This window comes from Primulina huaijiensis, unplaced genomic scaffold (genome assembly GCF_012295235.1).
Source record: "Primulina huaijiensis isolate GDHJ02 unplaced genomic scaffold, ASM1229523v2 scaffold40277, whole genome shotgun sequence".
In the NCBI taxonomy this organism is placed as follows: Eukaryota; Viridiplantae; Streptophyta; class Magnoliopsida; order Lamiales; family Gesneriaceae; genus Primulina; species Primulina huaijiensis.
The window spans coordinates 504,367-531,757 of record NW_027359516.1 but is presented as its reverse complement, the minus strand read 5'-3'; the positions used below and the strand labels follow the sequence as shown (position 1 = coordinate 531,757).

Below are 27,391 nucleotides of genomic sequence, written 5' to 3'. Positions count from 1 at the left end.
TATATATATTAAATGTAACTTTTATTTTCAGAACATTGATTCTCTTTGTTGAAAGGGAATCGGATACAAAGGTCCTGTAATTTAGTTTTATTTTTTGGTCCCATACTCAATTTATTTTTACTAAACATGCAATCTTCCTCATTTTTACATATGTTAATATATCTTTATCTTTAAATTTTTTTCACTTCTGTGGACTATAATTAGATTATATAGGAACCCTAAATGTTTTTTTTTTGAATTTTAAATTAAATGTAATGAATTGAAGTCAGTATGTATTAAATAACATTTTATGATTTTTGATAGCTTTGTTAAAATTGATTTCATTACAAAAAGGGGTAAAAATCTTATATGCTCCGATATTTGGTACTTATATTGTGCTACACTCTGCTAAAATTAATTAGTAAAAATTAATAAAACTTCATCAAAATCAACATAAAGATTAATAAATAGAAAAAAAATACACTCAAATTTAAATTCACCCGACATCAAAATTTTAAATTTTAGAAAAATATCAATTTCGATACTCAATTGTGACAAGTTACGTTCTTCCCTCAGTTAAAAAAAAAAATCTTTAATTATTTTCTAAAAGACAAAAGATTATTCTTGTCTTATTTATTATGATAGATATTAGTTATTCTCATTATATATTCTCAATTGAGCTGATTTTGATGGAAGAGCTATAAGGTTTTGATAATTTGTGTATGCATGTATTATAGTACAAGATGGAGCACCAATTGTAACAAAAGATTTCGTCACAAAATATAATTTTCCAAAACTCATGTTAATCCGGCTCTTTAAATTCAATTTGCCCTTTCAATAAAATTGAAAACATGTTGAAATATAGTTATAAATTTTTCAAACTCTTTGATGTGTTAAAGGGGTTATTTTCTTGATAATTTGGTGGACTACTTATTTTCCGCAAGTTGTTGATAGCTGCATCTATATTAATTTGTCCCTGGACTGGTGTTTCTAGCTAGCCGTGTGTGAAAATTTAAAATATAGATATTTACTGTATATTTATATATATAATCTTGAAATTATTTTATTTGGTCAAATAATTGTTGAATATATATAACAATTACCAAGTGTTGGGCAACATTTTTGCAGCAGCTGTAGAATTTTTTTGTGCAACTATGCACTATACTTGCTGGCATTAACTTATCACTTACGTACGGGGCATGAATAGCTAGACAAAATATACTAAATGGATATTTGTGTTACACGCCCCACACACACACACACATATAGATAATCTAAAAATTATTATTTTATCAAAAATTATAACTATTGGAAATGATATAATTTAAAAATTTTAAATTGCATAACAACTCAGATATTACTTTTCAATTTTATAAAATATAAAATATATCAAGGTTTCATATCGCTATTGATGGTGTTTATTTTTTAAAACTTAAAAGATAAATTAATTGTTACATTTCGATTAAGCGTGAAACATAAAAAAACCGATGACCTTGTTGGGAGACATTATGCTTTCATGATGATCTTATTTTTTATGCATGATTGGTCAAAAAAATTTTATGATATAACGAGTTTGTAGGTATGATTGTTTTGAATTTTGTAAAGTCTAGCTCGAAGAGCAAATGCAGTGTGACTTGTAGAGTCCGATTAGGCTTGAGAAATTCTGGTTGGAAACTTAGATTGTCCAGCTTGAACATCTTGATTTGACATATCATCTAGTTGAACACTCATATGATCCCGTCTTGAATAGTTTGGTTCTAAAAGACATTGCGATTTAATTCCTTGAACTCCAGTCTGGTAATTGTAAATACATAGAAAGGTGGGTGGATTATGTAATAATTAGATATTGTTTGTTATCATCAAAATCAAAGAATTACAAACCAACAAAATATAAATTTAAAATAATTATCACCTTATCTCCTTAATAGCAAGATTGAAATATTTAAAACAAATGCTATTTAGAAAATAAAATGATATGATGAAAATTATATATGTACACAAAAACTCACGTGAGACGATTCACGGATAAATTTTGTGAGACGGATATCCAACCCTACCTGATTCATGAAAAAAAATTATTTTATGTTAAAAATATTACTTTTCACTTTAAGTATGTATTGAGTTGACACGTCTCACGTAATAGAAATGTGAGACCGTCTCACAAGATATCAATTCACGTACGTAAATATATTTTGGTTTCACAAAGCCACATCAAAGCATAGATTATGAAAGACAAAGTATATATTTTTTCTTGACAATTAGATAGTAGTTTACATTCAAATTAAAACCGATAATTTTCTCATAACTATATACTTTAATTTTTATTTTAGATTAGAGATTGTGACGACGTTTTTGAATGTAGGGGGAGAAAAAATACGAACGATTCAAGAACGAAATTAAGATTTTATAATTGTTACGTGATTTTTTTTCTTTGTCCATTTGAAAAAAAAAAAAAAAACGAAGGTACATCATTCAAACATTTACGTATGCAAAGAGAGTAAATTAAAATCGAAGTAAAGATTAAATAATATATGAATGATTAATAAGCACTAATTAGTCAACTCATTATAATTAACAGAACTTTGATACGTAATCGAATAACCTTTCACGAGTTCATAGAGTTCTTAATTTAATTAAGAAGATTATTTTTACAATTATTATCAGCATCATTTTCGAGACAAAGGGCTAAAATTATACGTAGTCAAAAAAATGTCAACTTTAATTGTAATTATTAATATTAAGACACACTGTACTATGACGGCCATGATAATTAATTATGAAAAAAATGATGATTTCATGCAATAGATTTTTTTTTTTTTTTTTTTACAGTTTTTGGATTCGCTTGTCTTGATGTGATTCTGAGTATGTATCCTTATCTGGTAATAAATATGATTGCCATTTTTATAAGTGTGTAGGGGTTTAAAATATGGAGGCAATTTTTTTTTTAATGGTTGATAATGGAGAAGAAAACATGCTAGACGGGGATAATTTAGATATTTTATGAAATTATCGAGTTAAAATTAAGGAATTTGTTGGATCGAATGCTTGTGATTTTATCAGAAATTATAAGACTTACTATTTTTTTTATTAAATCAGAAGAATTATATTTACATGAATCGCTTGTGATTTCTATCATCTTCTTCTTACTAATTATAATAGTAATAAAAAAAGTAGATTTGTTCCGACCAAAACATATCCAGTCTTACTGAATGTCATCCCTCTAAAAGAAAAGGGTCTTCATCCTGTATGGTCGTGTTCCAAACCACTCGAAACATAATTAGTTTATTTGAATTTCAAATAAATTTTATAAAACAAACCAATTAATTTATTATTATAAATTTGAAATCATTCATCCAAAGAAATATATTTTAAATTATTTGACAAACTGTACGCTAATTTTATGTTTTATTAAGCAGCAATGGTTCGGAAAATATCTCTCTTTTATTGCGTCGCCAATCGACTTTTTTAAAAATATCTTTCTTTCTACAATAATATGTATTACATATCAAGTAGCAACTCAGTAAAGCTTTAATTTGTTTTCTATTTGATTTCTAATCAACGGAATTTTTTAATATATATTTTTTAAAAAAATATTCTAAATGTAGTAGTTATAGTTTATATTTGACTTTGCTTATGTTATTTTTGATTTATTATATTTTGACTGAAAAAAATTAAGTATATAATAAAAACGATAAAAATGAAACGAACAATTATGCAATCAATCTTGAATATTCAGAATATCTCATCATCAACGCTTAATTATCATGTCAAGGAGCTCTTATAATAAATATTAAAATCCACGACTTTTCATCAAATGATATAAATTATTGGAAATAAAATTATAAAAATCCCCAAATTCTAAAACCAAGAAACAAATTAAGAATACACTAATTTTAATAAAACCCATTAATATAAACTTTCACAAAACATAAATTATGGGAACAAGACTCTCAAAGCATCTGAAAGGGTTATTTCAAGTATTTGATTTATACTTATTTGTCCTCGATAAGCCAACTTTTAACATTTGACCTTACAATTCGGAGGATTAATTAATTGAAGCTGATTAGTTGCAATCATGCATATCTCCCATACGAGAGGACAAATGCCGACTCAAATATATATATGGGACTCGCTCGAGCTCGGCTCGTTTGCCGCCTTAGTTGCAACAATTAATATATTTAAACGAAAAGAAAAATAACCAAGTTATGATACTTTACAATAATTTGTTCGTCGCGTGGGAATTATATCTTAATTCCATTGTTATTCGAAATAGATTTGAGAATAATTAGCCCATTTTGATTTTTCACCATATCAAATTAATGAATAGATTTTTTGGGGATAGTTGATGGAATTTTGTAAGATTCCAGGGGGCCCGTTGAATGATCCTTTGGGATATACGATAAGCCTAATACTATTCATAACTCAGATGTGGAGAATGGATTCTTTGTAATAAAACAAATCATAATATTACTTAGTTGCAACCATTGGGAAACTCCACTGGCTCATTCAACATATTGAAAATGTCAACTCCTCGCACTATTATAAACCCTAGCTAGAATCCTCAACCTTCATCAGCAAATCGGCCATTTCATTCAAATCACTGATCATTAATCAACCCACTTCAATTTTAGTAGCAATTCTTGAGGAAGAAAATGGCAGATATTGAAGGGTCTCCTGGGAGCTCCATGCATGGAGTTACTGGCAGGGAGCCGGTGCTCGCATTCTCGGTGGCGTCACCTATGGTGCCCACTGATAGCACAGCCAAGTTCGATTTGCCGGTTGATTCCGAGCACAAGGCCAAGAAATTCAAGCTCTTTTCATTTGCCAATCCTCACATGAGGACTTTTCACCTGTCCTGGATTTCTTTCTTCACCTGTTTCGTGTCCACATTCGCAGCTGCTCCCCTGGTGCCGATTATTCGGGACAACCTGAATCTGACTAAAGGAGACATCGGAAATGCCGGGGTCGCCTCGGTTTCGGGAAGTATCTTCTCTAGGCTCGTGATGGGTGCGGTCTGCGATCTTCTTGGACCACGTTACGGCTGCGCTTTTCTGATAATGCTTTCCGCCCCTACCGTGTTTTGCATGTCTTTCGTCTCATCGGCCGGTGGGTATGTGGCGGTTCGTTTCATGATCGGGTTTTCCCTGGCGACTTTTGTTTCTTGCCAGTACTGGATGAGTACTATGTTCAATACCAAGATTATCGGGCTCGTAAACGGGACGGCAGCAGGATGGGGGAATATGGGAGGAGGTGCGACGCAGCTGCTGATGCCTGTGCTGTATGAGATAATCAAGAAGGCGGGATCCACTCCATTTACGGCTTGGAGGATCGCATTCTTCGTTCCGGGGTGGCTTCATGTGATCATGGGTATTTTGGTGATGACTCTGGGCCAAGATCTGCCTGATGGGAACCTGAGCACGTTGCAGAAGAAGGGAGAAGTTGCGAAAGATCAGTTCTGGAAGGTGTTTCGCTACGCTGTCTCCAATTACAGGACCTGGATTTTTGTACTCCTCTACGGATACTCCATGGGAGTTGAGCTGTCCACCGATAATGTCATCGCTGAGTACTTCTACGACAGATTTGACCTGAAGCTCCATACTGCCGGAATCATAGCAGCCACATTCGGCATGGCTAACCTGGTTGCTCGCCCATTCGGCGGATACGCGTCCGATGTTGCAGCCCGGAAATTCGGGATGAGGGGAAGGCTCTGGATCCTATGGACCCTACAAACAATGGGAGGAGTGTTCTGTGCACTTCTAGGAGAGGCAAATTCACTTCCTCTCGCCATTACACATATGATCATCTTCTCTATCGGTGCCCAGGCCGCCTGTGGAGCAACTTTTGGCATAGTCCCATTCATTTCTAGGAGATCATTAGGCATAATATCTGGCATGACAGGAGCCGGAGGAAACTTTGGTTCTGGCTTAACACAGCTGCTGTTTTTTACGTCCCACGACACTTCGGTGGGGCTCAGGAATATGGGGTTAATGATAATTGCATGCACTCTTCCTGTCACATTGGTGCACTTCCCACAATGGGGTAGCATGTTTCTTCCAGCTTCGAAGGACGTCAAGCATACAGAAGAACACTATTATTCAGCGGACTATACTGAGGAGGAGAAGCAGAATGGGATGCATCAAAATAGTTTGAAATTTGCTGAAAATAGTCGATCTGAAAGGGGGAGACGTGTGGCCTCGGCTCCAACACCGCCAAATGCAACACCAAATTACGTTTGATTTGTTTTCAACGGGAACCTACGTGTGCGAGTGGAATATATGTTGTGAAGCAATATTTGTAACATATATGGAATTATGTTTGATTCCATAGGTTTATTTTTGTGAGAATAATTTCAATATTTCTGCTGGGAATTGGTTTCCATGGAATCAAATTTTATCAAGATTTTCATTGCTTCCTAAAAATCGACTACTTGATTTAATCTTTGATTGATGCAAATTATAAAATTTCGAACCAAGTGGATAAGCATAACACTAAAAGTGGAAAAATAGTCATTCGCCAGACTTCTCAAAAATCGACTACGTACCGTAATTCTTTGAAAAACATATATCGTAAGACGATGGCAAGGCACTTTTATTTATTTATTTCGGTGATATCATATTAAAGTTGTTAGGTTGGTGCCCGCTGCCCATCATATGAAAGTATTATTAATCTTAAATTATTGTAGTGTTTTCAAGAGTTTATTTTAAATGATTTTTAGCTTTTATATATAATTTTCAAACATTTAATTAGTTAGAAGTTTTGAAACACTTGAAATGTAATATATCGTAATGTTCACAAAAAATCATCTTTACTTATCAGTTAACAAAGAGGATGTCGTCCATTTATTTTGTTATGTGATTGATTTCGGGTTATTTTTCCTTGGGTTATGCTACATGTACAAATTGTGTTATACGTTTAAGTTACAAAATACATTTGGAATTATAAAATTATCTTAAATGTACTTCTGAAAAAAATGTACTTTTGAAAAGATTTTCTTTCCAAATAACGTGCATGAATAATTTTGTAATTTGAAATGTATTTTGTAACCTCAATTTGTACATGTAACATTTTCCAATTTTCTTTCAATTGGGAACGTCTTTCACGGCCTTATGTGAAAATAACAAAAATATCTTTTCTAATAGCTAGTAAAACTTGTAGAAGAGGTTATCCATGAGAAAATAAATAGCAGAAATTTGATGTTTATTCGAAACTGCACAGTATATTGCAAGAATCTTCTCCCCAGTTTTTGAAGAAAAATATCCAACCTGGATCTGACCCTAATCAAAATAAACATCGAATAACTCTGAAGTCAAAAATTGTGGACACGGTTCTTAATTTAAAATGGAACCACCAGCATCAGAGCCGAGTCCGAACCATCACAGGATGTCTCCTTCTAGGAGTTCAGCTTCCCACTTCCACCGCACGTACTACAGGATCGACCAGAGGAGCATTTCGTGCAATAGCTCCACTTTTTTGGAAGCCTGCCAACACACAAGCACATATTACAAAAAGATTTAGGATAATTTAATGAAGGGTGTTAGTAATCTGTGTTTGCCAACATGGCACAGTTTACTGCTTTGCAATTTGATAAATTTGAGTTGCACCATGACCATTACTATAATTGTTATCATACAACAGCAACTCGTTCCTGCGGAAAGCTCAGAAATGTGAATAAAAGAGCTTGTTGTACCCTGCTGTGTATCTACTCGCCATATTCTTTGCCAGCAACCTCGCTTTCTCAGCACTCTCATCAGACATTTTCTTGAGCATGAATCCTTCACCATTGCATTCTGAGCAAATTCCTGAACCTCCACAGTCCTCACATGTTTTTGTGGGAGCCTGATGGTTTCAAGATTTTAAGTCCAAGGAGCATTTCAGCAAAACAAAAACACTTGAAAGGAAAGACATTCGTTTAATTTCTGTTCATGTACCTCCGCTACATCCGAAGTTCTAGTTTTTGGTGAAAGAAATATAGCAGCAGCAACGACAATTGTGGCAGCAATTGTAACAGAGACTGCTGTTTCTGGCAGCGCGCGCAATGTGCTTACTGATTTTCTTCCTTGTGTTTTCGCGTTACTACCATATAGAGAACCAGCATTTAGCTTGATTTTGAACGGAGAATTTCCAGCTGATAAACAGAGATGAGCTAGATTTTTAATGAAGGTGTGAGTAAACAAATTATATCATTAAATTTATATATATATATATTAAATAAACCTTAAGACATAATGTAAATAAAATAAAAAGAATATTGCGCGAATATTCATTTTATAGTAAGATTTTGAAGAAGTTGGGTTGGAGATTAAATTATATTTGGTGCAGAAACTATGATATTTTAGTACTGATCTTGATCTGAAATAAAGTTATGTTTAGAGATGGTCTAAGAATATTCATCTACCATTTTAAAAATCCATCCCCATTCATGCACGAAAAGCGATTCAATCGGTTCAGATTGTTTTTCCGATATAGTAACAAATAAAATTGTATGAGAATTTCTCAAGGTCTAGCCAATACAAACCATTAGCATTGTTTGAGTCGCAACTATGCAAACAATATAATTATTACTCAAACCAAAAATGCCGCATATAAATTTAATCTAATGGGTATGGAAATATATTACTGTCGCGTCCCTTATGGCCTTATCAATGAAAAATCTATATACCTGTAAAAGTGTGGATCACTCATTTGTTTTCCAATTGTGAAAAGACACAAATGTCTTCTTTATTAATATGAATCCAAAAAATCATATAAAGATATATATGTAAAATTGTAACAAATTCTAATAAATTATCATTACAACATACATTGATTGTAGTAATTTATATCATTTCAATAATAAAATGTAACTCCTATATTAATTTTATAAAATAATTGATCTATATACTACATTTAAATATTTTATTCTTTTAATTTTCTATCTACATTTTTTAATGATTTTATTATAATTTTGTAATTATATTTTTTGTGTAATTTTTAATTAAGTAATAAATAAATTATAATATTACAAGAAGATATATAAAAAAATGTAACTAATATGTCCAATAGTAGAATAACATAATAAATATAAAATAATATGATAATGTGAAGTTTAATACTAACATATTTTATGGGTTTTTAAACAAAGAATTAAAAGTAAATAGACACTTCAAGAATAGAATGTAACTCCTATATTAATTTTATCAAATAACTCATCTTTATACTACCTTTAAATGTTTTATCCTTTTAATTTTCTCTCTACATTTTTTTCCAATGATTTTATTGTAATTTTATAATTATATTTTTAGTGCAATTTCTAATTAAGTAATAAATTATAATATCACAAAAGGATATATGAAAATTTTATAACTTTATGTGCAATAGTAGAATAACTAACATATTTTATGGTTTTTTTAACAAAAAATTGAAAGTAAAGAGTTTAATTTTGATTTTAAAAAATAGTACGATTTCAAAAATATATGAAAAAAATATATATATAACAAATATATATGTTATAAGCATAATTATTTTATTAAACTGTATAACTAAAAAATTACATGTATTGCTTGTAAAATCAATTATCAATCAAAACTTTGAATATGTAATTCATGAAAAGATATTTAATGAGCAATAAAAAGACTCTAAGTTATTTTTTACTGTAAAAACAATATATGATATGATCCTTATAATAAATATAATTACAATGATCATTGATTAGCATTTGTCAAAGTATCAGAATTTTTACATATGATATTTAATGTCTTTATTTAATTATTTTGAAATCAAACTAATTAATTAATTCAATAGATACAAAAATAAAATTTTTTTTATGAAAGTTTATTTCTTTTGTTAGATTTCAAATTTTAATGGTGAAAATCATATCAATAGTTTAAAATCTATATTTAATAATTAATATATGAGTTTATTTGATATTTACCATATAATCTTATTTGAATGAGCATTTCTTTACATATGTTGATTTATTTATTATTTTAAAATTTATTTAACAAGAAATTAATAATCTTCAATGTTAGTTACGAAAGATCGATATATAAAATTTATTATTCATGATATAGAATTGTAAAAATAAAATTTGGTTGATTTCTAGGTTATTATGTTTTATACGCGGTGTTTGAATATATATATATATTTTAAAAAAATTTGTTTCAGTTCATTTTGTTCTATATATTATGTTAATTACAATTTATTATATAACATAAAATAAAATGCTTGAATTTTAATTTGAGAAACAATTTTGAAAGTAAGTTGTATAAGTTCTTATAAATCGTCTAATATGATAAGAAATTAAGCCCAAATAAATAACAAAATGATTCAAATTGTTTTTTAGAAAATCAATTTTTTTTAATTTTTATAATATAATCGATATTACGTGCAACGCACGTGCATCATGCCAGTGAAATATAAATAGATAGAACTTTTACTTCAAGTGAAATAACTTTCGAGGCCCTTCACGAAGTTGGCGCACACTTGCAAAGGCATGAATTTTCAAATTTACCCAAATGCTTACAATATAGCTGGATCAAGCCCTCTTCTAATCAGTAACTAATTCTTTTGCAAATGATTTCAATGAAAATCCATCAAAATAAGAGCATAGAGCTAAATCCTTATAAAAAATTCATTTTAACTGGTCTTTACTCCTCTAGCTCTGTTCATTTATAATAAGATCATAGAGCTAAAAAAACCTTATAAAAAATTATTATAGATGAATATATTCTTATCTGTAACCATCCAAATTTTTCCTTACAATTTCCTACTTATTGAGGTTATAGACACCAAATATCCAAAGTCCACAGCCTCCGATTCACATCAAAGCTTCATCCCCCATATCTTATCTTGCTTAATGCACTTATTTAACAATCATTAAATCCATGTCTCAATTTCACACCAGTAAACCTATAAAAGTAAATGAAACTTATTCCTAATAAATTTGCATCACTCTACCAACTCACATCCATGAATGATATAAATGGCATATGTATATCAAACCAAGAACGAACTTAATGCATAAAACCAACCCCATAAATTGTTCCTCACAACCAATTCGGTGCTCCCTTAATTCACCATTAACCTCCAGTTTACGACAATGTCCCATTATAAACAAAATGAGATGTTTGAGCTAACTGAACGATTCCAAAGATTTGAGTTGGGCAATTGTTAATGCCCTCAAAAGGTTCATTGACTCGTTTGAAGCAAACCATGAATCAAAATTCAGTTCACACTTATGATACAACCAAAAAACAGAAATACCCATTAAGAAACCATAGCCATATACACTTCAATATCCATAAATGATGCACAAAAGTCGAAAATATTACCTTTCTTCTCATTAATTGCACTCGGGTCGAAAGATTTACTGAACAAACAGAGGGTTCCTCTTATCATTTAACACAGGGTGTAAAAAGATATAATCTTTGAGTGAATTTGCAACCACTAAACCCACCTCCATCATTCACCCGCATTGTGGATAACAGAACGCTTTGCAGATGTCAGAAGCCAAAGGGCCCTCGAGAAAGTGGGTAATATATGTAACTTGTAAGATTAATTGATGAAATTTAACAAAAAAAAAAAAAAAAGTGCTCCTCAAACTTACTGTAATGGAAGGAGGTGACGGGTAGAGGAAGAGTCTGCAACCTCATCCCCGTTCGAGCGTGCGTCAAAATTTCCATCAGTGAAAAGAAAAAGAAATGGGAAAATTCTCGATGAATTGATCTTTGGGTTTTTTTAAAAAATAAATAAATCCTTTAAATAAATAAATTTAACAAAATATAAATAAAAAGAAATATTAAATTTTTATAAGGAACTCTAAAAATAAAATGAGTGTGCAGCGGCCTAAAGGCCAACGTATGACATCGTGTTCGGATCAGGGGTCGGTGGAAATATTGGTTTTTAGCTGGTGGAAATACATTTTATTTAAAATGGTAGATAAAAAATGAATATAGCAATAATAATTATTAAAAATAAGAATTATGACAACACAATATTATAAATAAGATTGTGTTCCAAATGAATGATAGTTTTTTTTTCAAAAACTCCTAGACTATTTCTTGGGTCAATTTTAGTTTTTTGGTGAGAATGATTTTCTACCCAAATCGATTTATAAAAAATGTAACGACAATAAGAAGTCAGTCATATATATATGATCTGTTTGTCATGTATGTGTATACACACACACACATATGTGTGTACACACACACACACATATGACAAACAGACCAAAAAAACTAAACATTATTCGACAGATACACACACACACACATGACAAACAGACCAAAAAAACTAAACATTATTCGACAGATCCTGCACTTATACTTGAAAACTATTTGCATTTGGAAAAGATCCAATAAATGAGAATATCTTGGAAGAAAAAATGGAGCTGATTCAAGCCCATTATGTAAGAGCTATCCCAACACCTGTCTTCTCCATTCAAAGTCTCGAATACATATTTCAATTACCAAATAAAAGCATTGTCGAAGACTGTCAATATAGAATCACAAGCCAGTCACCAAAGGGAAGCCATAGTATTCTAACAAAAGAAAATAGCTCAAAGACAAAACCTGGAGTCCACAAGTATAAATGATTCAAGAAAATTAAACAAAAGGTTAGATCTGTTGGCACAGGTTCCAGGTGACTAGCTTGCAAAAAATAATTTCAAATTTAGTCACTGAATGGTAAAATCCTCAGCAAGTCTAATTATACAAGTCATCTTCCTCGACTCCGCCAGCTGAGGCTGTAAATGGGTCAGATCCAGATGTCGCACCGACTCCAGATTCAGCGAAGCGGAACTCTGTTCCAAATCCTCGAGACTGCTGCAACGTCTGCGCAAATGCTTGGTACTTACGAATATCAGCGTCACTCACACTTCTACGAGCATATTTCATGGACTCCTCGAAATGTGCGGGCTTGATTTCTGAAACTTCATCAACAACATCCTCATCCATGGAATCGGGATTCTCTTTTGCCTTCCTCTCCCTTTCTATGTCCTGAAATCGGCAAAGTTGTCTATAAATTTACATCCATAATATTGTAACAATTGTCGATCTCCATTCCAACTGGTAACTAGCTTTGCCAGTACAAATTATGTAATGGAGTAAAAGCAGAAAGTACATATTGTTACAAAATAATCTAAAGGGGCAATTAATTGCCTTCATCAAATCTTATTTCTTTCAAAGTGAACCTCAGTACTTCAGATTTCAGTACTAAGAAATGGTGAAATGGAGAAAAGGAGTGTTTGTTCTTCAATGAACACAAGCAAAAGTTCCCCATATATCGACAATGCAGATATTGAAAAGGAGTATTCGTTCATCATGAACAGAGTAAATTTTAGAGTTGATAGAAGCATAAATTAAGACCCCAAAAGCCTATTCAAAGTACTGTTACTGATTCCCTCTACATATATATCTAGTTTGTGAGAAAACGAAAAGGACAGTTTCTGATTCCCTCTACAACGTTATCAGTGCCAGTATTAGAAAGTATGTGCATATATTTGGAATTTCTAAGTCTAGTTGGTAAATTCCTATGAAGTTAGAATAATAGTGGCAGTTTTCTGCAAAAAAATATGCGCCTCTATGGCAGATAGTTTGACATTCAACTGAAATACTATTGAAACTAGAAACTGGGGAAGAGAAACTAGCAACAAAGATACCCCACTTTACAATGTGTTCGAATTTCAGTAAAATTAGTATGAGAGGAAAAATAAAACCATCACCCAGAATAACCTCACGAAAGGATTTGAATCCGGTTGGAAGGTTCACGGGAGAAGAGGCCAATTATATTTAAATACTACCTACCACGTGTTTGGGAAACGGATGACATCTCATGTACCAAGAAAAATATAAAAGGAAAAAATAAATCAAAAGGGTGCCGGGAATAGAAACATACTTTCTCAATGTTCTCTCTAATGGCATACTTGCATGCCCGCTGACATATTTCCGTGATATCTGCACCACTAAATCCTTGAGTATACTTGGCAAGAGCTCGCAAATCAACATCTTTGGAAAGTGGTGATTTGCGGAGGCAGGCTTTGAAGATTTGATGGCGTGAATCCTCATCTGGCAGAGGGATATATATTAACTGATCGAGACGCCCAGGACGTAAGAGTGCTGGATCAATTATGTCAGGTCTGTTAGTAGCCCCAATTATAAAAACAGTTTTTTTGGCATTCATGCCATCCATCTCTGTTAGAAGTTGGTTGAGGACTCTATCAGCTGCACCTCCAGCATCACCAGCACTACTTCCTCGCTGAAACAATACCAGGGTACAGTTCCAGTAAGACAGTTTCTATTTTTTATGTGAATACAAAATACAAATGCATGCAACCAAAGGTAGTGGTTCCTTTTTCTTCTTTGTTCGTCCTGATTAAGGCTCAATATGCTTATTGCAGATAAACACTTCCAAACTTTAACTAAAAAATTAATCGACAAAAGTTGAAATAGCTGAAAGGGAATACCCTGCTATCTAAATATACAACTTAAAAGGGTATATAACCTGAGTGGCTATAGAATCAAGCTCATCAAAGAAAAGGACACATGGAGCTGATTGTCTAGCTTTGTCAAATATTTCACGAACATTAGCTTCACTCTCTCCGAACCACATGGTCAGCAATTCAGGCCCTTTTACACTGATGAAATTGGCTTGACATTCATTTGCAATTGCCTTTGCCAATAGAGTTTTGCCGCATCCAGGAGGCCCATAGAAAAGAACACCCTTAGATGGTGACATGCCAAATTTCTCAAACTTCTCTGGATGCTCAACAGGATATTGAACAGTCTACAAATAATAAAGGGATTAGAGGCTAACAACTTCAATAAACATATTATTAAATATGGCATATGAAACAAGACTTAAAGAATAACCTCCTGAAGCTCCCTCTTGACATTTTCTAGGCCTCCTATATCTTCCCAGGACACATTGGGCACCTCAACGACCTTTCATCAGTAAAAATCAATTATAATGAACATATCATAGCATCACAGAATTCATTATAGTAACAAGAACATCCAAGCCAGAGAGTACTTACTGTTTCCCTTAGAGCAGAAGGATTGCTAGTTCCAAGAGCAGAATGGAAGTGCTCGTTTGTTACAGCCATGGAGTTGAGTATTTCAGCATCAATTGTATCATCCTCCAGATCAATGACATCCATTTTCTCTCTGATGCACTGAAGTGCAGCTTCAGTACATAGAGCTGCAAGGTCAGCGCCAACATAGCCGTGAGTGTCTTTTGCAATTCTCTCCAGGTCAACCTACAACACATCATCATCATTTCAAATACATAAACTATATTCAGAGCACAAATAGGTGTCAAGGTCTTTACATCATCAGAAAGCTTCATGTTCTTGGTATGAATCCTGAGAACTTCAAGTCGACCAACTTCATCTGGAACACCAATGTCTATTTCCCTGTCAAACCTACCAAATCTTCTGAGAGCTGGGTCAATGCTGTTTGGCCGATTAGTCGCTCCCATGACAATAACATGGGACCGTGATTTCAGCCCATCCATAAGAGTCAAGAGCTGAGAAACAATCCTTCTTTCAACTTCACCATTTGTTTTCTCACGCTTAGGTGCTATTGAATCAATTTCATCAATGAAAATAATAGCCGGGGCATTTTTCTCTGCCTCCTCAAATGCCTTTCTCAGATTGCTTTCACTCTCTCCAGCCAATTTGGACATAATTTCTGGTCCATTAATTAAAAAGAAGAAAGCACCGGTTTCATTGGCAACAGCCCTAGCAATTAACGTCTTTCCAGAACCTGGGGGTCCATAAAGTAAAATTCCCTTGGGTGGTTTCACACCAATAGATTTGAAAAGCTGGGGATGCCTCAGAGGCAACTCTACCAATTCACGAATCTGACCCATCTGCTTCCTAACACCACCTACATCATCATAACCAACCTCATCCAGCCTATCTTCATCCTCTCGTTTCACCGGCTCTCCTTCGCAAAAGATCTCAGTATCGGGGGCAACAACACAATACTCACCTGGATCAGTCTCAATTACTTTAAATTCCACACTTCTCATCCCCCCTCGCACAAGAAAATGATCGCCTTTTCTAACAGGGCGATACGCTTCCAGAAAATAAGCTGCATAGGTTATTCTGTCAGTCGACAAGACTCAATGAAAATGCATGCGACGAAAAATTTGTTTCATTACACCAAACGAAACGTGCAGGTATAGAAATATAAATCACATAAAAGTATTACGTTTTAGGTATGTTTCAAACAGATCTCCAGTGAGGCCCTCTACCGTATCATCCAAGGGTAGTACATGAACACGCTTTCCATATTTAACGTCAGGGCATTGGTGTACAGACACAACATCTCCAAGCCGGACCCTCAAGTTTGTGCGTACGACCTTGTTCATCCTTATCTTTGGCTCTTCACATGCATCATCAGCAAGGGCAATGCAGATTGTATCCTTCCTTTTCTTACCCTGGAAGCAATTGGTAGGCAGATATTTAGCACTCTATTAACCAAAATCTTTTTTGGCCAAAAAATAAATATAACACACCGCATTCGGAGATAAACCATATATCGATGCTCGTATATAAGATTCACTGTCATATTTTCCGTAGTTTTCTCTGTATTATACCATATTCATTAAACAAGTTAGTAGCTTCCTTCATATAGTTATGGTCATCTCCATACCACCAACACAGAAACATGTGTCAGATATCCTCAGACACAACAATGGAACTTCTCATCTGAACCATATCACAAAAAATGGAGCTATTATAGAATCTACCCCAATAAAACCAAATTTATAATTCGCAACTAACTCAAAAATAATTCAGAAATCAGTATTTCATGAGATGAATGACAACAATTAATTAACCAAATTACCAGCACGAACTTCTCCTCCAGCAATGATGAGATTCGAAATCAAACAACATAATTCTCAATCAAAGGTAAGCCCCACAATGATACTTACATCAAATCGACAGTAGGTATGTGTTATATACACGAATAATTTTTTTTAAAAAAAAAAAAACCTAACCAATCTCCCACTAAATAAATATCAATTAAAAGATATTGAAAAGCAGAGCCCTAAAAAAGTAAGAACCTTAATCAAAATAGTATCCCCACGAAAAATCTGGAGCTTTTCCATGGTGGCGGGGTGGAGGGCCACAACTGAGTTGTCGTCATTGACCGCCTCGTCAACGATTAGCCGATTCGCTGCCTTCTTCCTCTCCAAGATCGCCGTTGAGAAGTCCTTCTTCCCACTTTTTCTGTCCAAAAACGGATGAAAACCAAAATCAACAACAACAAAAAAACACTCAGATTTCCGCCAAAATTTCCACCCAAAAAGGAGAAATTGGATTCCCGAAGTCTGAGATGACGAGGAGTGAACAAATACTCACGAATCGGATGACTCGGGTTGATTACTCATCCTGCGAGCTACCTGAGAATGTGCAGTTGCAGCGTACGAAGAAATTTTATGAATAAATTGAAAGAACACCGAGTAAAATGGAAGCAGTATATTTCTTTTCAAATGACAATTTTATCTCACTTAATAAATTAATTTTCAAATCAAAATATTCCCTTAAATCATCATTTTTATAAAATTAAAAAAAAAACAATATCCACATAATCTTTTTATAAATTATATTTACAAATCGTTCGGAATCCAAATATTAACTAAATTTCAACTATAATTATTTATTTAAAAATCAATTGTACGATAACACTTCATGATATTATTATTATTATTATTATTCTTCATAATCGTACAAGCAACTTAGATTGGTAAAGAAACCTAATTTAAATTGAAAAGTAAATAATAAATAAATATAATTTTAATAAAAATCTAAAGTAAGTAATTAAGAAAATCTAAGCGTGGGGCCCATCATAGAGTAAGTAAATCGGTAGGTCCACCCAATTTGAATCATATTGAACTCCCACGACTAACCACTAACCACCTTGTTAGGGTATTTATATGAACTTTTGAGCAATTATTGTTATAGTGTAATCATGTTTATACAATATTTTTTATAATTTTTTGTTTATATTTAAATGATTAAAATATAATTATAAGAAATAGTGATAAATTATTTTGTTATTTTGATATATGAATTAAAAAAATAAAAAAAGATTAAGTAATAATTGAACCTAATGCTTAGAAAACTAAGGATCTATCCACTGAGCTACATGTGACTTACTTTAAAATTTTAACATTTTATTTGCATAGATAATTATTAAAACAGACCATAACACCAAAAGTTAGTTAATCTAGACATCTCAAATTTAATAATATAGTATAGAAGTATAGATAGTATAGATTATTGTTATATGTTAATTATATCTCTCACCAAAATAAAATTTTACAACTATAATATTACCTTTCTTTATGATATAAACCAGACTAATTACAAAAAAAAATTAGTACATATATATGTGTGTGATTATGTATTTAGAGTATTTCTCACGTAACTTTAATCGTGAGATTAGTTAAACATGTTCATATTTACAGTAAAAAGTAATAATTTTGACATAAAAAGTAATAAATTTTCATGAATTACTCAAATAAAATATTTGTCTTACAAAATTGAGATGTGAGACTTTGTGAGACCGTCTCACATGTCTCACATGAATTTTTATAATGTATTTAATTCTTGATTTATATCTTTAGCCCAGTCTAATCTTACATTTGGTATGGTTGTTATGTATCTCTTTCTATCTTATTAAACAAGAAGTCGTCATAATAACTGACTAATTATACTAACTTCTATTATAAAAAGTCTAAAAGACATAAACCCTTAAAAATATTAATAGACTAATATATCATTTAGTATTTAAAAATCTAACAAATTTCATCCATATATTATAAAAATTTAGGTACATTTACCTCATCTGATAGGGATTTTATGTCTTATATTTAAAAACATGGAGTCTAAAATACTATTAAATTTAATAGATATAGATATTTTTTTTTACTTATGCAATCAACCCTCTAATAATTGTATTGGTAAGTTTGTATGGACAAAGATGAAATTACAATTCTAACTCTATTTCGATTAATTTCTGCAAACCCTATTTGTATTAACAAATGAAAATTTAGATAATAAATAATAAATTACACAAATATTATTATATTTTATAAATAACAATTTACAAAAATTTAAAATTTAATATATATATGCCTCGTCTCCCAAAAATCGCTAGTATGTATTAATGTATATAAAGATATTTTGAAGTAATTTTTTCCGTGAATAATATTATGTTCAGAAGACAGAATTTATCCTACATTTTTAAAAAATAATAACTTGTTTATAACCAACTATGGTATATGTTATAGAATTATTAGATATTAAATATAATGGTGATGAAAGAAAACTACATAAATGTCCCGAATAAAGTAAAAATATACAAATATTAAATAATTGATAAATTAAATAAGTCTTTGGAGTAAAAAATTGTATTGCTAAAGTTATTTGGATATTCTATACTTTACTTTTATATTTAGACTTGTATTTTTATGCATTTACTTAAAAAGTTATATCCATTATTATATAGTAGATCTATTGTGATTTTAAGACATTACATTTTAAAAAATTACTTTTTTCTCAAATAAAAGTTTCATTTATTTTAATTATGATTTTAAGACATTACATTTTAAAAAATTACTTTTTTCTCAAATAAAAGTTTCATTGATTTTAATTTCTCTCATTTCTCCCATTTTTCCCTCTATTTTCTTCCACTCTTTCTCACCTAGGGATGGCAATGGATAGGGTATGGGTCGGATTTCATACATCCATCCCCATACCCATTTATTAAATTCATCCCCATACCCATACCCATCGGGTATTGAATTTCATCAACATCCCCATACCCATCGGATTATCGGATACTCATACCCTACCCAAATACCCAATTATCATATACAATTGAATTTTTTCAAATTTAAATTGTTTCAATGAAGTTATGAATATTTANTTTAATATAAATAAATATAATTACTATATATATACATATATATATATTTATATATATTAATTTAAACGGGTATTCGGGTCGGGTGTGGGTCGGATTATATCAAACCCGCCTCCATACCCGAACCCGAAAATCCCCATACCCGATTACCCAATTATTTAATCGGGTCTAAAAATCCCTCCATACCCTCTTCTATTCAGGTCGGGTATCGGATCCTCCAACGGGTTCGGAGGAAATTACAATCCCTATTCTCACCCTAAACCCCAGAATTTTCCACTATTTTTATTTTCATTTAAAATACATGTAAAACAACCCTATTTATTAAGTAAACCAGTCTTGTAAGTCATGAAAGAGCTGTAGATGGCTGTGACAGAATTCTTTCGAAGAAAATTAGCATGTTCTTATAAAACGAGAAGAGATTGCATTAAAAAAATACCAACACTAGCTTGATTCACAAAAAAAAATATTTTTATCGGCCTATTTAAAAAGTTTAAACCAAAGAATTCCGCATAGATTAAGAACAAGAAACAATTTATTCTCCCTATATTTATTTTCTGATTTTCTAATCATATGCTATTAATTTAAGAAACTATGGAATAACAATTATCTTTCATTTACATTTAAGTCATTTTTCTTTCAAAATTAAGATCATTAGACTTTTTATACCATGAAACTCTTTTTTTATTCCAATTCAATACCTTCAATCTCATCTAATTTCGACACATTTCGATAGGACAAAAACTTGTGTGAGACGGTCTCACGATCATATTTGTGAGACAGATCTTTATTTGGGTCATCCATGAAAAAGTATTACTTTTTATGCTAAGAGTATTACTTTTTATTGTGAATATGGATAGGATTAACCCGTCTCACAGATTAAGATCCGTGAGACGGTCTCACATGAGAGACACTCTTTTGGATAGATAGATTTGAAGCTACGTACAAACATTAAAAGATCAAACGAAACACGAGATATGGCTAAATTATGAGTGCATAAAGTATGCTACACAATATTAACATATATATGTATTTTTCCCATTTATTATGAATCTAGCTACATCCTTGTTCTTGCATCATTCTAATCATACATGATCCTGACCTAATTAGTCGAACCCTAAAAAAAGGAAACAAAAATAACGGTTGGCAAAGCTAAGCTCCATAGTAAATACGTACCTTTTTTTTGGAGCATAATACATACCTTATTTAGCCATCAAATTAAGAAAATGAGCTTTAGATTCTTTAAAAAAAAAATTTTAAAAAATTTAAAAGATTAAACCAACTATCATAGAAATTAATTTCAGGGATACAAAAAAGTTAAAGAGTGGAGAAATTGTACCTTCCTTCACAAGAATACACACAAAAACAAGGATATATATATTGTTTCGTGTCCTAAAATTCCACAAACAGTTCATTTTCTGGAACATTCCAAGTATACAGAAGATATATGCCTCGCCTTTCCTGATCATATTCATTGAATCACGTACGTCAGAGATTTATCCAGAGTGGCATTTGCCTGCATCTGCACCTGCACCTTCTTTGTTTCCCTCTTTGTGGCGAATTCTAAGTGTGTTAATGTCGTGCGTGCGTGCGTGTGTGTGTGTGTGTATGTGTGTAATATGAATATATGGGCAAGATCGAACGCATGAGTGGGGATTAAGGAAGAGACGAGGAAAAAAAAGGTGCAGGTGCAAATGCTGGTAAAGGCAACATCTTGGCATGCATCCATTGATTCAGCGACAAATTTAAGTTAATTATAACTCTGAGTTGGGTACCTTTTCTATTGATATCGTTGCATTGTATTCTCCCTGTGTATATATAGAGACTTTGTGTGTGTGCCCACAAATCGCATTAAATATTTAGTCAATGCCCGAGTTGATGAAATCAAGAAACGAGTGTGTGGCTATGTATCTTACTTCACAAGAGTCCAAGATTCATGCTTTTGGGGTAAATTTCGAGATCTTTTTCAGATATTTAGAACATGGAAATTTTACGTGTTTGCGAAGCTGAAGTTTAATTTCCTGTTGATTAGCTGTCTTTTCTGAACATGGAATTAGATATGATATGATATGATATGATGCCCTTCCATACGAGTGGTTGTCTGGTTGTTATCTCATATGCACACTTTGTTTTTTAGTTGGGAGAAGTGATTATTCTGATTGGGTATTGAAGTCAACAATTTATCTCAAACTTGATCTTTTTTGTCTAAGATGGGTTGTAAATTGTTGACTTATATTTCACACTCTTTTGAAGGAAACGCACTGTTGATTTCCACGAGAATCTGAGTTCTGTAATTTTCTGCCCGCTGAAAAAATATCGTGGCTTAACATGAAGCGCTGACACCCTCAAATCCCGAGCTCCCGTGGAGGCGGTCGAGCAAGAGACCTAGAACTCGACTCACCGACCTCTCTAGCTAGCATATTCAAATTGGAGCCAATTCAAACAGCACTCAGCCTGAGATCTTTTTGCTCGGTTCCCAACTCTCCTAGAAGAAGAAGTATAACATGATCCGATAAATTGTCCGCTCAACTCACCCAATTTACTCGGACCCCATCACATATTATTCAGTTATGTCTCGGACCCTAACTCGTACAATTGTGGTTACACAATAAACTTTCATAACAATTACTTCGTATTGATTATCGTTTTTTTAAATAGTTAACATAAATTGTTATAAGATTTATTGTAACAAAAAAAAATTTTGAAAAGTTATCTTCCCGAAAGATTTAATAATATTTGAATCAATGGACCGACATACTTCCAAAAAATCTACGCATCCAAATTATCGTATTTTGCTTTGACTAAAAAACAAAAATATCTAACTTCATTTATTTATTTATTTCGTAACTAATAACCCTATGACACAAGATATGTGGGGAACGTCCAAAAGTAAGTAAACCAACAACACAAAGATTTTTGTACCTAACAATTATAATAGATAAGGAAATGATTTGAGACCCATTTTCCACATTTCCATTATCAATGGAATTCTCGATTCTGACATTTAACTTTTTATTATAATATTTTAAATTTTTAAAAAATACAATAATATTTTTATGATTAATTAATAAGTTTACATTGCTTCTAAAAATTTTTCCTGTTAGATTAATTATCAATATATTTGGCAATTTAAAATAAATTTATATGTGATTTAAAATATATTCATTACTTGAAAATTTTGTATACATCCAACCATCGACTTGATAGATAATGTAGAAGTACGTGTGGATGGTCCCATTTGGAGCACAACAAGTCCACGTGAAGCAGAAGCCCCTGATCACATGGGATTTTAAGTAAGCCAACCAATTACAAGATGCCACGTAGATCACTGCTTTACCGACGAAACTCTTGCCCGATGGATTTTTTTAGTGGTTGCTTTGGATTTCTAAACTCAACTTCAGCACCGAATTTGCTTCTTAAAATTTAGAAAAATACAACTTTTATAAATTTCTTTATAGGAAAAAATTTGTGCGGTCGTATTTGTGAGACAGATCTCTTATTTGGGTCATCCATGAAAAAGCATTATTTTTTATGCTAATACTATGTTTGGTAGCCATGATAAAAGAATGATTATTAAATAATCATCTCTTCTCTTATGTTTGATTCATTTTTAATTTAACATGGAGGCCCTTCTTGATTATGATTGAAAGCCCTCATTATTATGTTATTTGTGTGATTAAATATCACTCCTCAAAGGTGTGATAATGTATAATTTTTGAATAGTGATAATGATAAGATTGTACATTGACCATAATACCCTTGAATTGTTTTCTTCAATATAATATGAAAATTAAAATTATTGAAAATTTAATAATTAATATAATATTTAAATTTTTATTATATTTTTTTATAAATTAATTTCATATATTTTTATTATTTTCAATCATTTTAAAGAAAATAAATTGTAATGCAAATCAATCTTAAATTAAATTTTTATAAATTTCTAATCTTGTTAATTAATTTTTTTATGAAAATAAATATTTATTAAATTCTAATTTATTTTGTATACACATTATTGTATACAAAATTAAGACGTAAAACGTTATAATTATATAACAAAATAAAACACAACATAATTAATAACAAAGATTTGTAAGGGTCGATCTCCTCCACTGAAAGTACTCCGAATGATTTGTAAGGGCATCAACTATGCGAACGAATATCTGCACATTCGAAATCATTTTTGGAATAGTACTTCAGCATGGAATGTAGAATTTTCGGAGAAATATATAATCTCTGACACGGCGAGAATAATAAACACACAAACAATACACTTACTATTTTCATATGTCAATAGTACTGGTATCCTTCAAAAGTATAGCATAATATGTTTGATTGGGGTATTCAAATATGAGAGGAAAGCAAGAAGAAAACAATGAAAATGGTTTTGTAGAGGCAAGTGTTGAACACTTTGTCCTTAAGAAGAATTTGCCCTCACAATGTGCTTGAGTTTTGTGGCAATCTTCTCCCAAGATACAACTACAACTCTTGAATAATGAGCACTCAAATATTCAAGTTCTTTCACAAGGAAATGAATGAACTCTCTCTTTTTGAAGAAGGAAGAAGAAGGAGATGCAAAATGATGTTATTTATGTTTGATTTTCAAAATATCAAATATTTAATGTTTTCCAAATGAAGAGACATGATCTTTCATTCATGGGGATGTCCCTTGGCCATGGTAACGGATCACAATCATCAAACAATGCCAAGGAAATGAAAAAAGATCAGAAAAATCGAAGGGACACGAAAAACAGCCGAAGGGGCGCGCCCCTGCGAGCGCCCGCGCGCTGCCGAGAGCTCTCGGCAGGCGCGCGCACATGCGCGCATGTGCGGGCCTGCCACTGGCAAGCGCGCCTGCCACTGTTCACGACTGAATTTTTTTTTTTTCGATTTTCGTCCCTTGCATGTTCCGACTACTCGTTTGAGTTTCTTTCAACATTTGATGAACTCGTTTCGAGTTTAATTCAGAACCACCGAACTTAATATTCGTTCATTAAACTTCGTTTTTCTTTTCGAATTTTTCCAATCAAACACATTGATTAATTTGCTTAATTTTCATTCATTAAGCATCAAAATTTTCCAACATAATATATATTTTTGCTCTAATTTCATTTCTTTCTGCATCATCTCGGCTTCCTTCTGCTTAATCTGAGCTTCCTTATTACTTGTCTCATCTTCCTTAATAGCTAATTTTTCTTTTGATATTCTTGCATTTGTTCCCATTTCACTTTGAGTTATCCACCATATGTAACTTTGGTTTTGTGATTTCTTTGTCTCTATGTTGCCCTATTGTACGTGAGCGAATTTCAAATGTATCATCAGTATCGGTATATTGGTTGAAGAAGTATGTGACTCTGAATCGCAAGTCCTCGACTACTTGTTAGCGTGACGACCAAGTGATTGGGGAGCCCATTTCTTTCACTCCATTACAATCTTCCACGCGTATTCGTACTTGATTGCCTTATTCTTGTGTGACATTTTCCGCATATCATGTCACCAACATCACTTTGGCTACTAGTCTGATTGTTGAGGAAATTGTCGTATCATCCGAAAAACTTATCAACATCAGGCATATAACATATAGTAATATGACTTTATCTCATTCCATTCTCTTGCTGGCCTCTCACAGGTCTATTATCATTATAGCATGTTGGGTTGCTGGTAAAAGTACCCCAATCTCTTACAATACTTTTTTCTAGGGATGGCAATTTCCTCCGAACCCATTGGAGGATCCGATACTCGACCCGAATAGAAGAGGGTATGGAGGGATTTTTAGACCCGATTAAATAATTGGGTAATCGGGTATGGGGATTTTCGGGTTCGTGTATGGAGGCGGTTTTGATATAATCCGACCCACACCCGACCCGAATATCCGTTTATATTTATATATATATATATATATATGTATATATATGTATGTATGTATGTATGTATATAGTAATTATATTTATTTATATTAAAGATTCATTAGTCAATCGACCGATTTTCGGAGTTTTCAATACATATAATCATAAATTTGAAAATTAAAGAAAACGATGTTTTGTATATTAAAAGAGAAGAATAGTAAACTCAGATTCATATCACATATGCTATTTATAGAAGGGTATTTTTTTTGTAATTTTTTTTATTAAATTAATTTTAAAAAATGTATCTTATCTTATTGGTACACATATTTCAATAATTTTGCAGGGTTGTGTTTTTTCATCCATACAAACATTTCAATTTATCTTTTAATTTAATTTTTAAAAAATTAAATTATGCATGGGACCCGCGCCCGAGTATAGCTCGGACTTCGAATTTTTTTTTTAAAAAAAATATTAGTATAAAATAAAACCTGTAACTGACGTCTAATTTTGGACGCCAGCTATATGTTTCAATGTTAAAGCTGCAGCCTACCGCCGACCTGACCTAATTGGTTCGAATACACGTCCAAAATATTTTGTATGATGCCGTGCATTTGCTAATTTTGGATTAACGTAATAATTTATAAATTATATAAATCAAACAAATTTTGTATGATAGAATTGCTCGAAAAAATGTTGGCAAAGATGATCGAATTCTTAATCATTAATGGTCAACTATTCACATACTTCACTAACTCAAACAATCTTTTAAAAATAAATGTCCAGATTTTGACTTTATTTAGTAATTCTCCGCATATTATATGGTTATATCCTAATCTTTTGATCCGAATAGATGGTGTGAATTTTACATAAAAATGTTAGCGATTCATGTCGTTCATCAAACGTTGGAATATGAAAATAATTATTCCAAGCAGACAATAGAGACGTGACAGCCTCAATAAAAATCGAGGACAATTGGCTTCCTCAGACTTCTTATATTTCTATGAGCGTAGTACTCGACAAATTCACGTAAAATTGATTATTTTTCTTTCAATAGATAATATTATAAGTAATATCTCATGTACTCTTTATTTTATATGATCTTCTAATCGTTGTTCTTCGATGCGTATTAGATAAATTATCAGACCAACAAATTAGTCAGCAAATCAATAGTCATGTACAATGCACTAGGCAAACTCATACGACATACTTGCCTAATAAAGCTTAGGTAGTGAGAATCAAACTCATGATCATCGTTATAGTGTTCATCTATTTCACCAACTTGAAAAACTTATTGTTATTTTGATATTAAGAATAACACAAAAACACATGTGAGATGAGGTACAAGTTAATTTTGTGAGACATATATTTTATTTAGGTCATTCGTGAAAAAATATTACTTTTTATGTCAAAAATATTATTTTTTATTATAAATATGAACAGAAGTGACTCGTTTAACAAATAAAAACCCGTGAGACCGTCTCACAAAGACCTACTCCTAATAATAATAGCTTAACAAGGATGTGGAGGGAGTAAAATATTTAGTTATTAAAAAAAACAAAAGTTTTCAAATAATAATAATTAAAAAAAACATGCTCATTGTACATATCTTGGTAATTTTTGCACAGATATCTTATAATTTTACATTGTATGTTT

At 31.9% G+C, this 27,391-nt stretch overlaps 3 protein-coding genes across 9 annotated transcripts; 1 reads left to right on the top strand and 2 right to left on the bottom strand.

Annotated features, from left to right (window-relative positions):
* Nucleotides 1–4,567: 4,567 nt before the first annotated feature.
* Nucleotides 4,568–6,348, top strand: LOC140969256 (high affinity nitrate transporter 2.4-like). Its single transcript, XM_073430560.1, has one exon. It carries the CDS (start codon nucleotides 4,632–4,634, stop codon nucleotides 6,213–6,215), a length of 1,584 nt encoding a protein of 527 aa, XP_073286661.1. The 5' UTR covers nucleotides 4,568–4,631; the 3' UTR covers nucleotides 6,216–6,348.
* A 799-nt stretch (nucleotides 6,349–7,147) lies between these two features.
* On the bottom strand, nucleotides 7,148–11,673 carry LOC140969281 (uncharacterized). Of its 7 annotated transcripts, none has more exons than XM_073430592.1 (5): nucleotides 11,564–11,634; nucleotides 11,414–11,476; nucleotides 7,908–8,122; nucleotides 7,667–7,815; nucleotides 7,148–7,457 (listed from the first exon to the last, which is right to left on the bottom strand). In XM_073430592.1, the coding sequence occupies exons 2-5, from the start codon at nucleotides 11,430–11,432 to the stop codon at nucleotides 7,370–7,372; spliced, it is 471 nt and encodes a 156-aa protein (XP_073286693.1). In that variant the 5' UTR covers nucleotides 11,433–11,476; nucleotides 11,564–11,634; the 3' UTR covers nucleotides 7,148–7,369. The 7 variants fall into 7 exon arrangements, with proteins under 7 accessions (XP_073286693.1, XP_073286690.1, XP_073286691.1 ...); XM_073430589.1 differs by having other exon boundaries at nucleotides 11,289–11,476; nucleotides 11,564–11,626; XM_073430590.1 differs by lacking the exon at nucleotides 11,414–11,476 and having other exon boundaries at nucleotides 7,908–8,104; nucleotides 11,564–11,673.
* A 715-nt stretch (nucleotides 11,674–12,388) lies between these two features.
* Nucleotides 12,389–17,485, bottom strand: LOC140969237 (cell division cycle protein 48 homolog). The gene is made up of 9 exons (XM_073430530.1): nucleotides 17,327–17,485; nucleotides 17,029–17,194; nucleotides 16,170–16,398; nucleotides 15,283–16,049; nucleotides 14,990–15,211; nucleotides 14,826–14,897; nucleotides 14,458–14,739; nucleotides 13,852–14,211; nucleotides 12,389–12,953 (listed from the first exon to the last, which is right to left on the bottom strand). Exons 1-9 carry the CDS (start codon nucleotides 17,353–17,355, stop codon nucleotides 12,660–12,662), a joined length of 2,421 nt encoding a protein of 806 aa, XP_073286631.1. The 5' UTR covers nucleotides 17,356–17,485; the 3' UTR covers nucleotides 12,389–12,659.
* Between the last annotated feature and the right edge of the window lie 9,906 nt (nucleotides 17,486–27,391).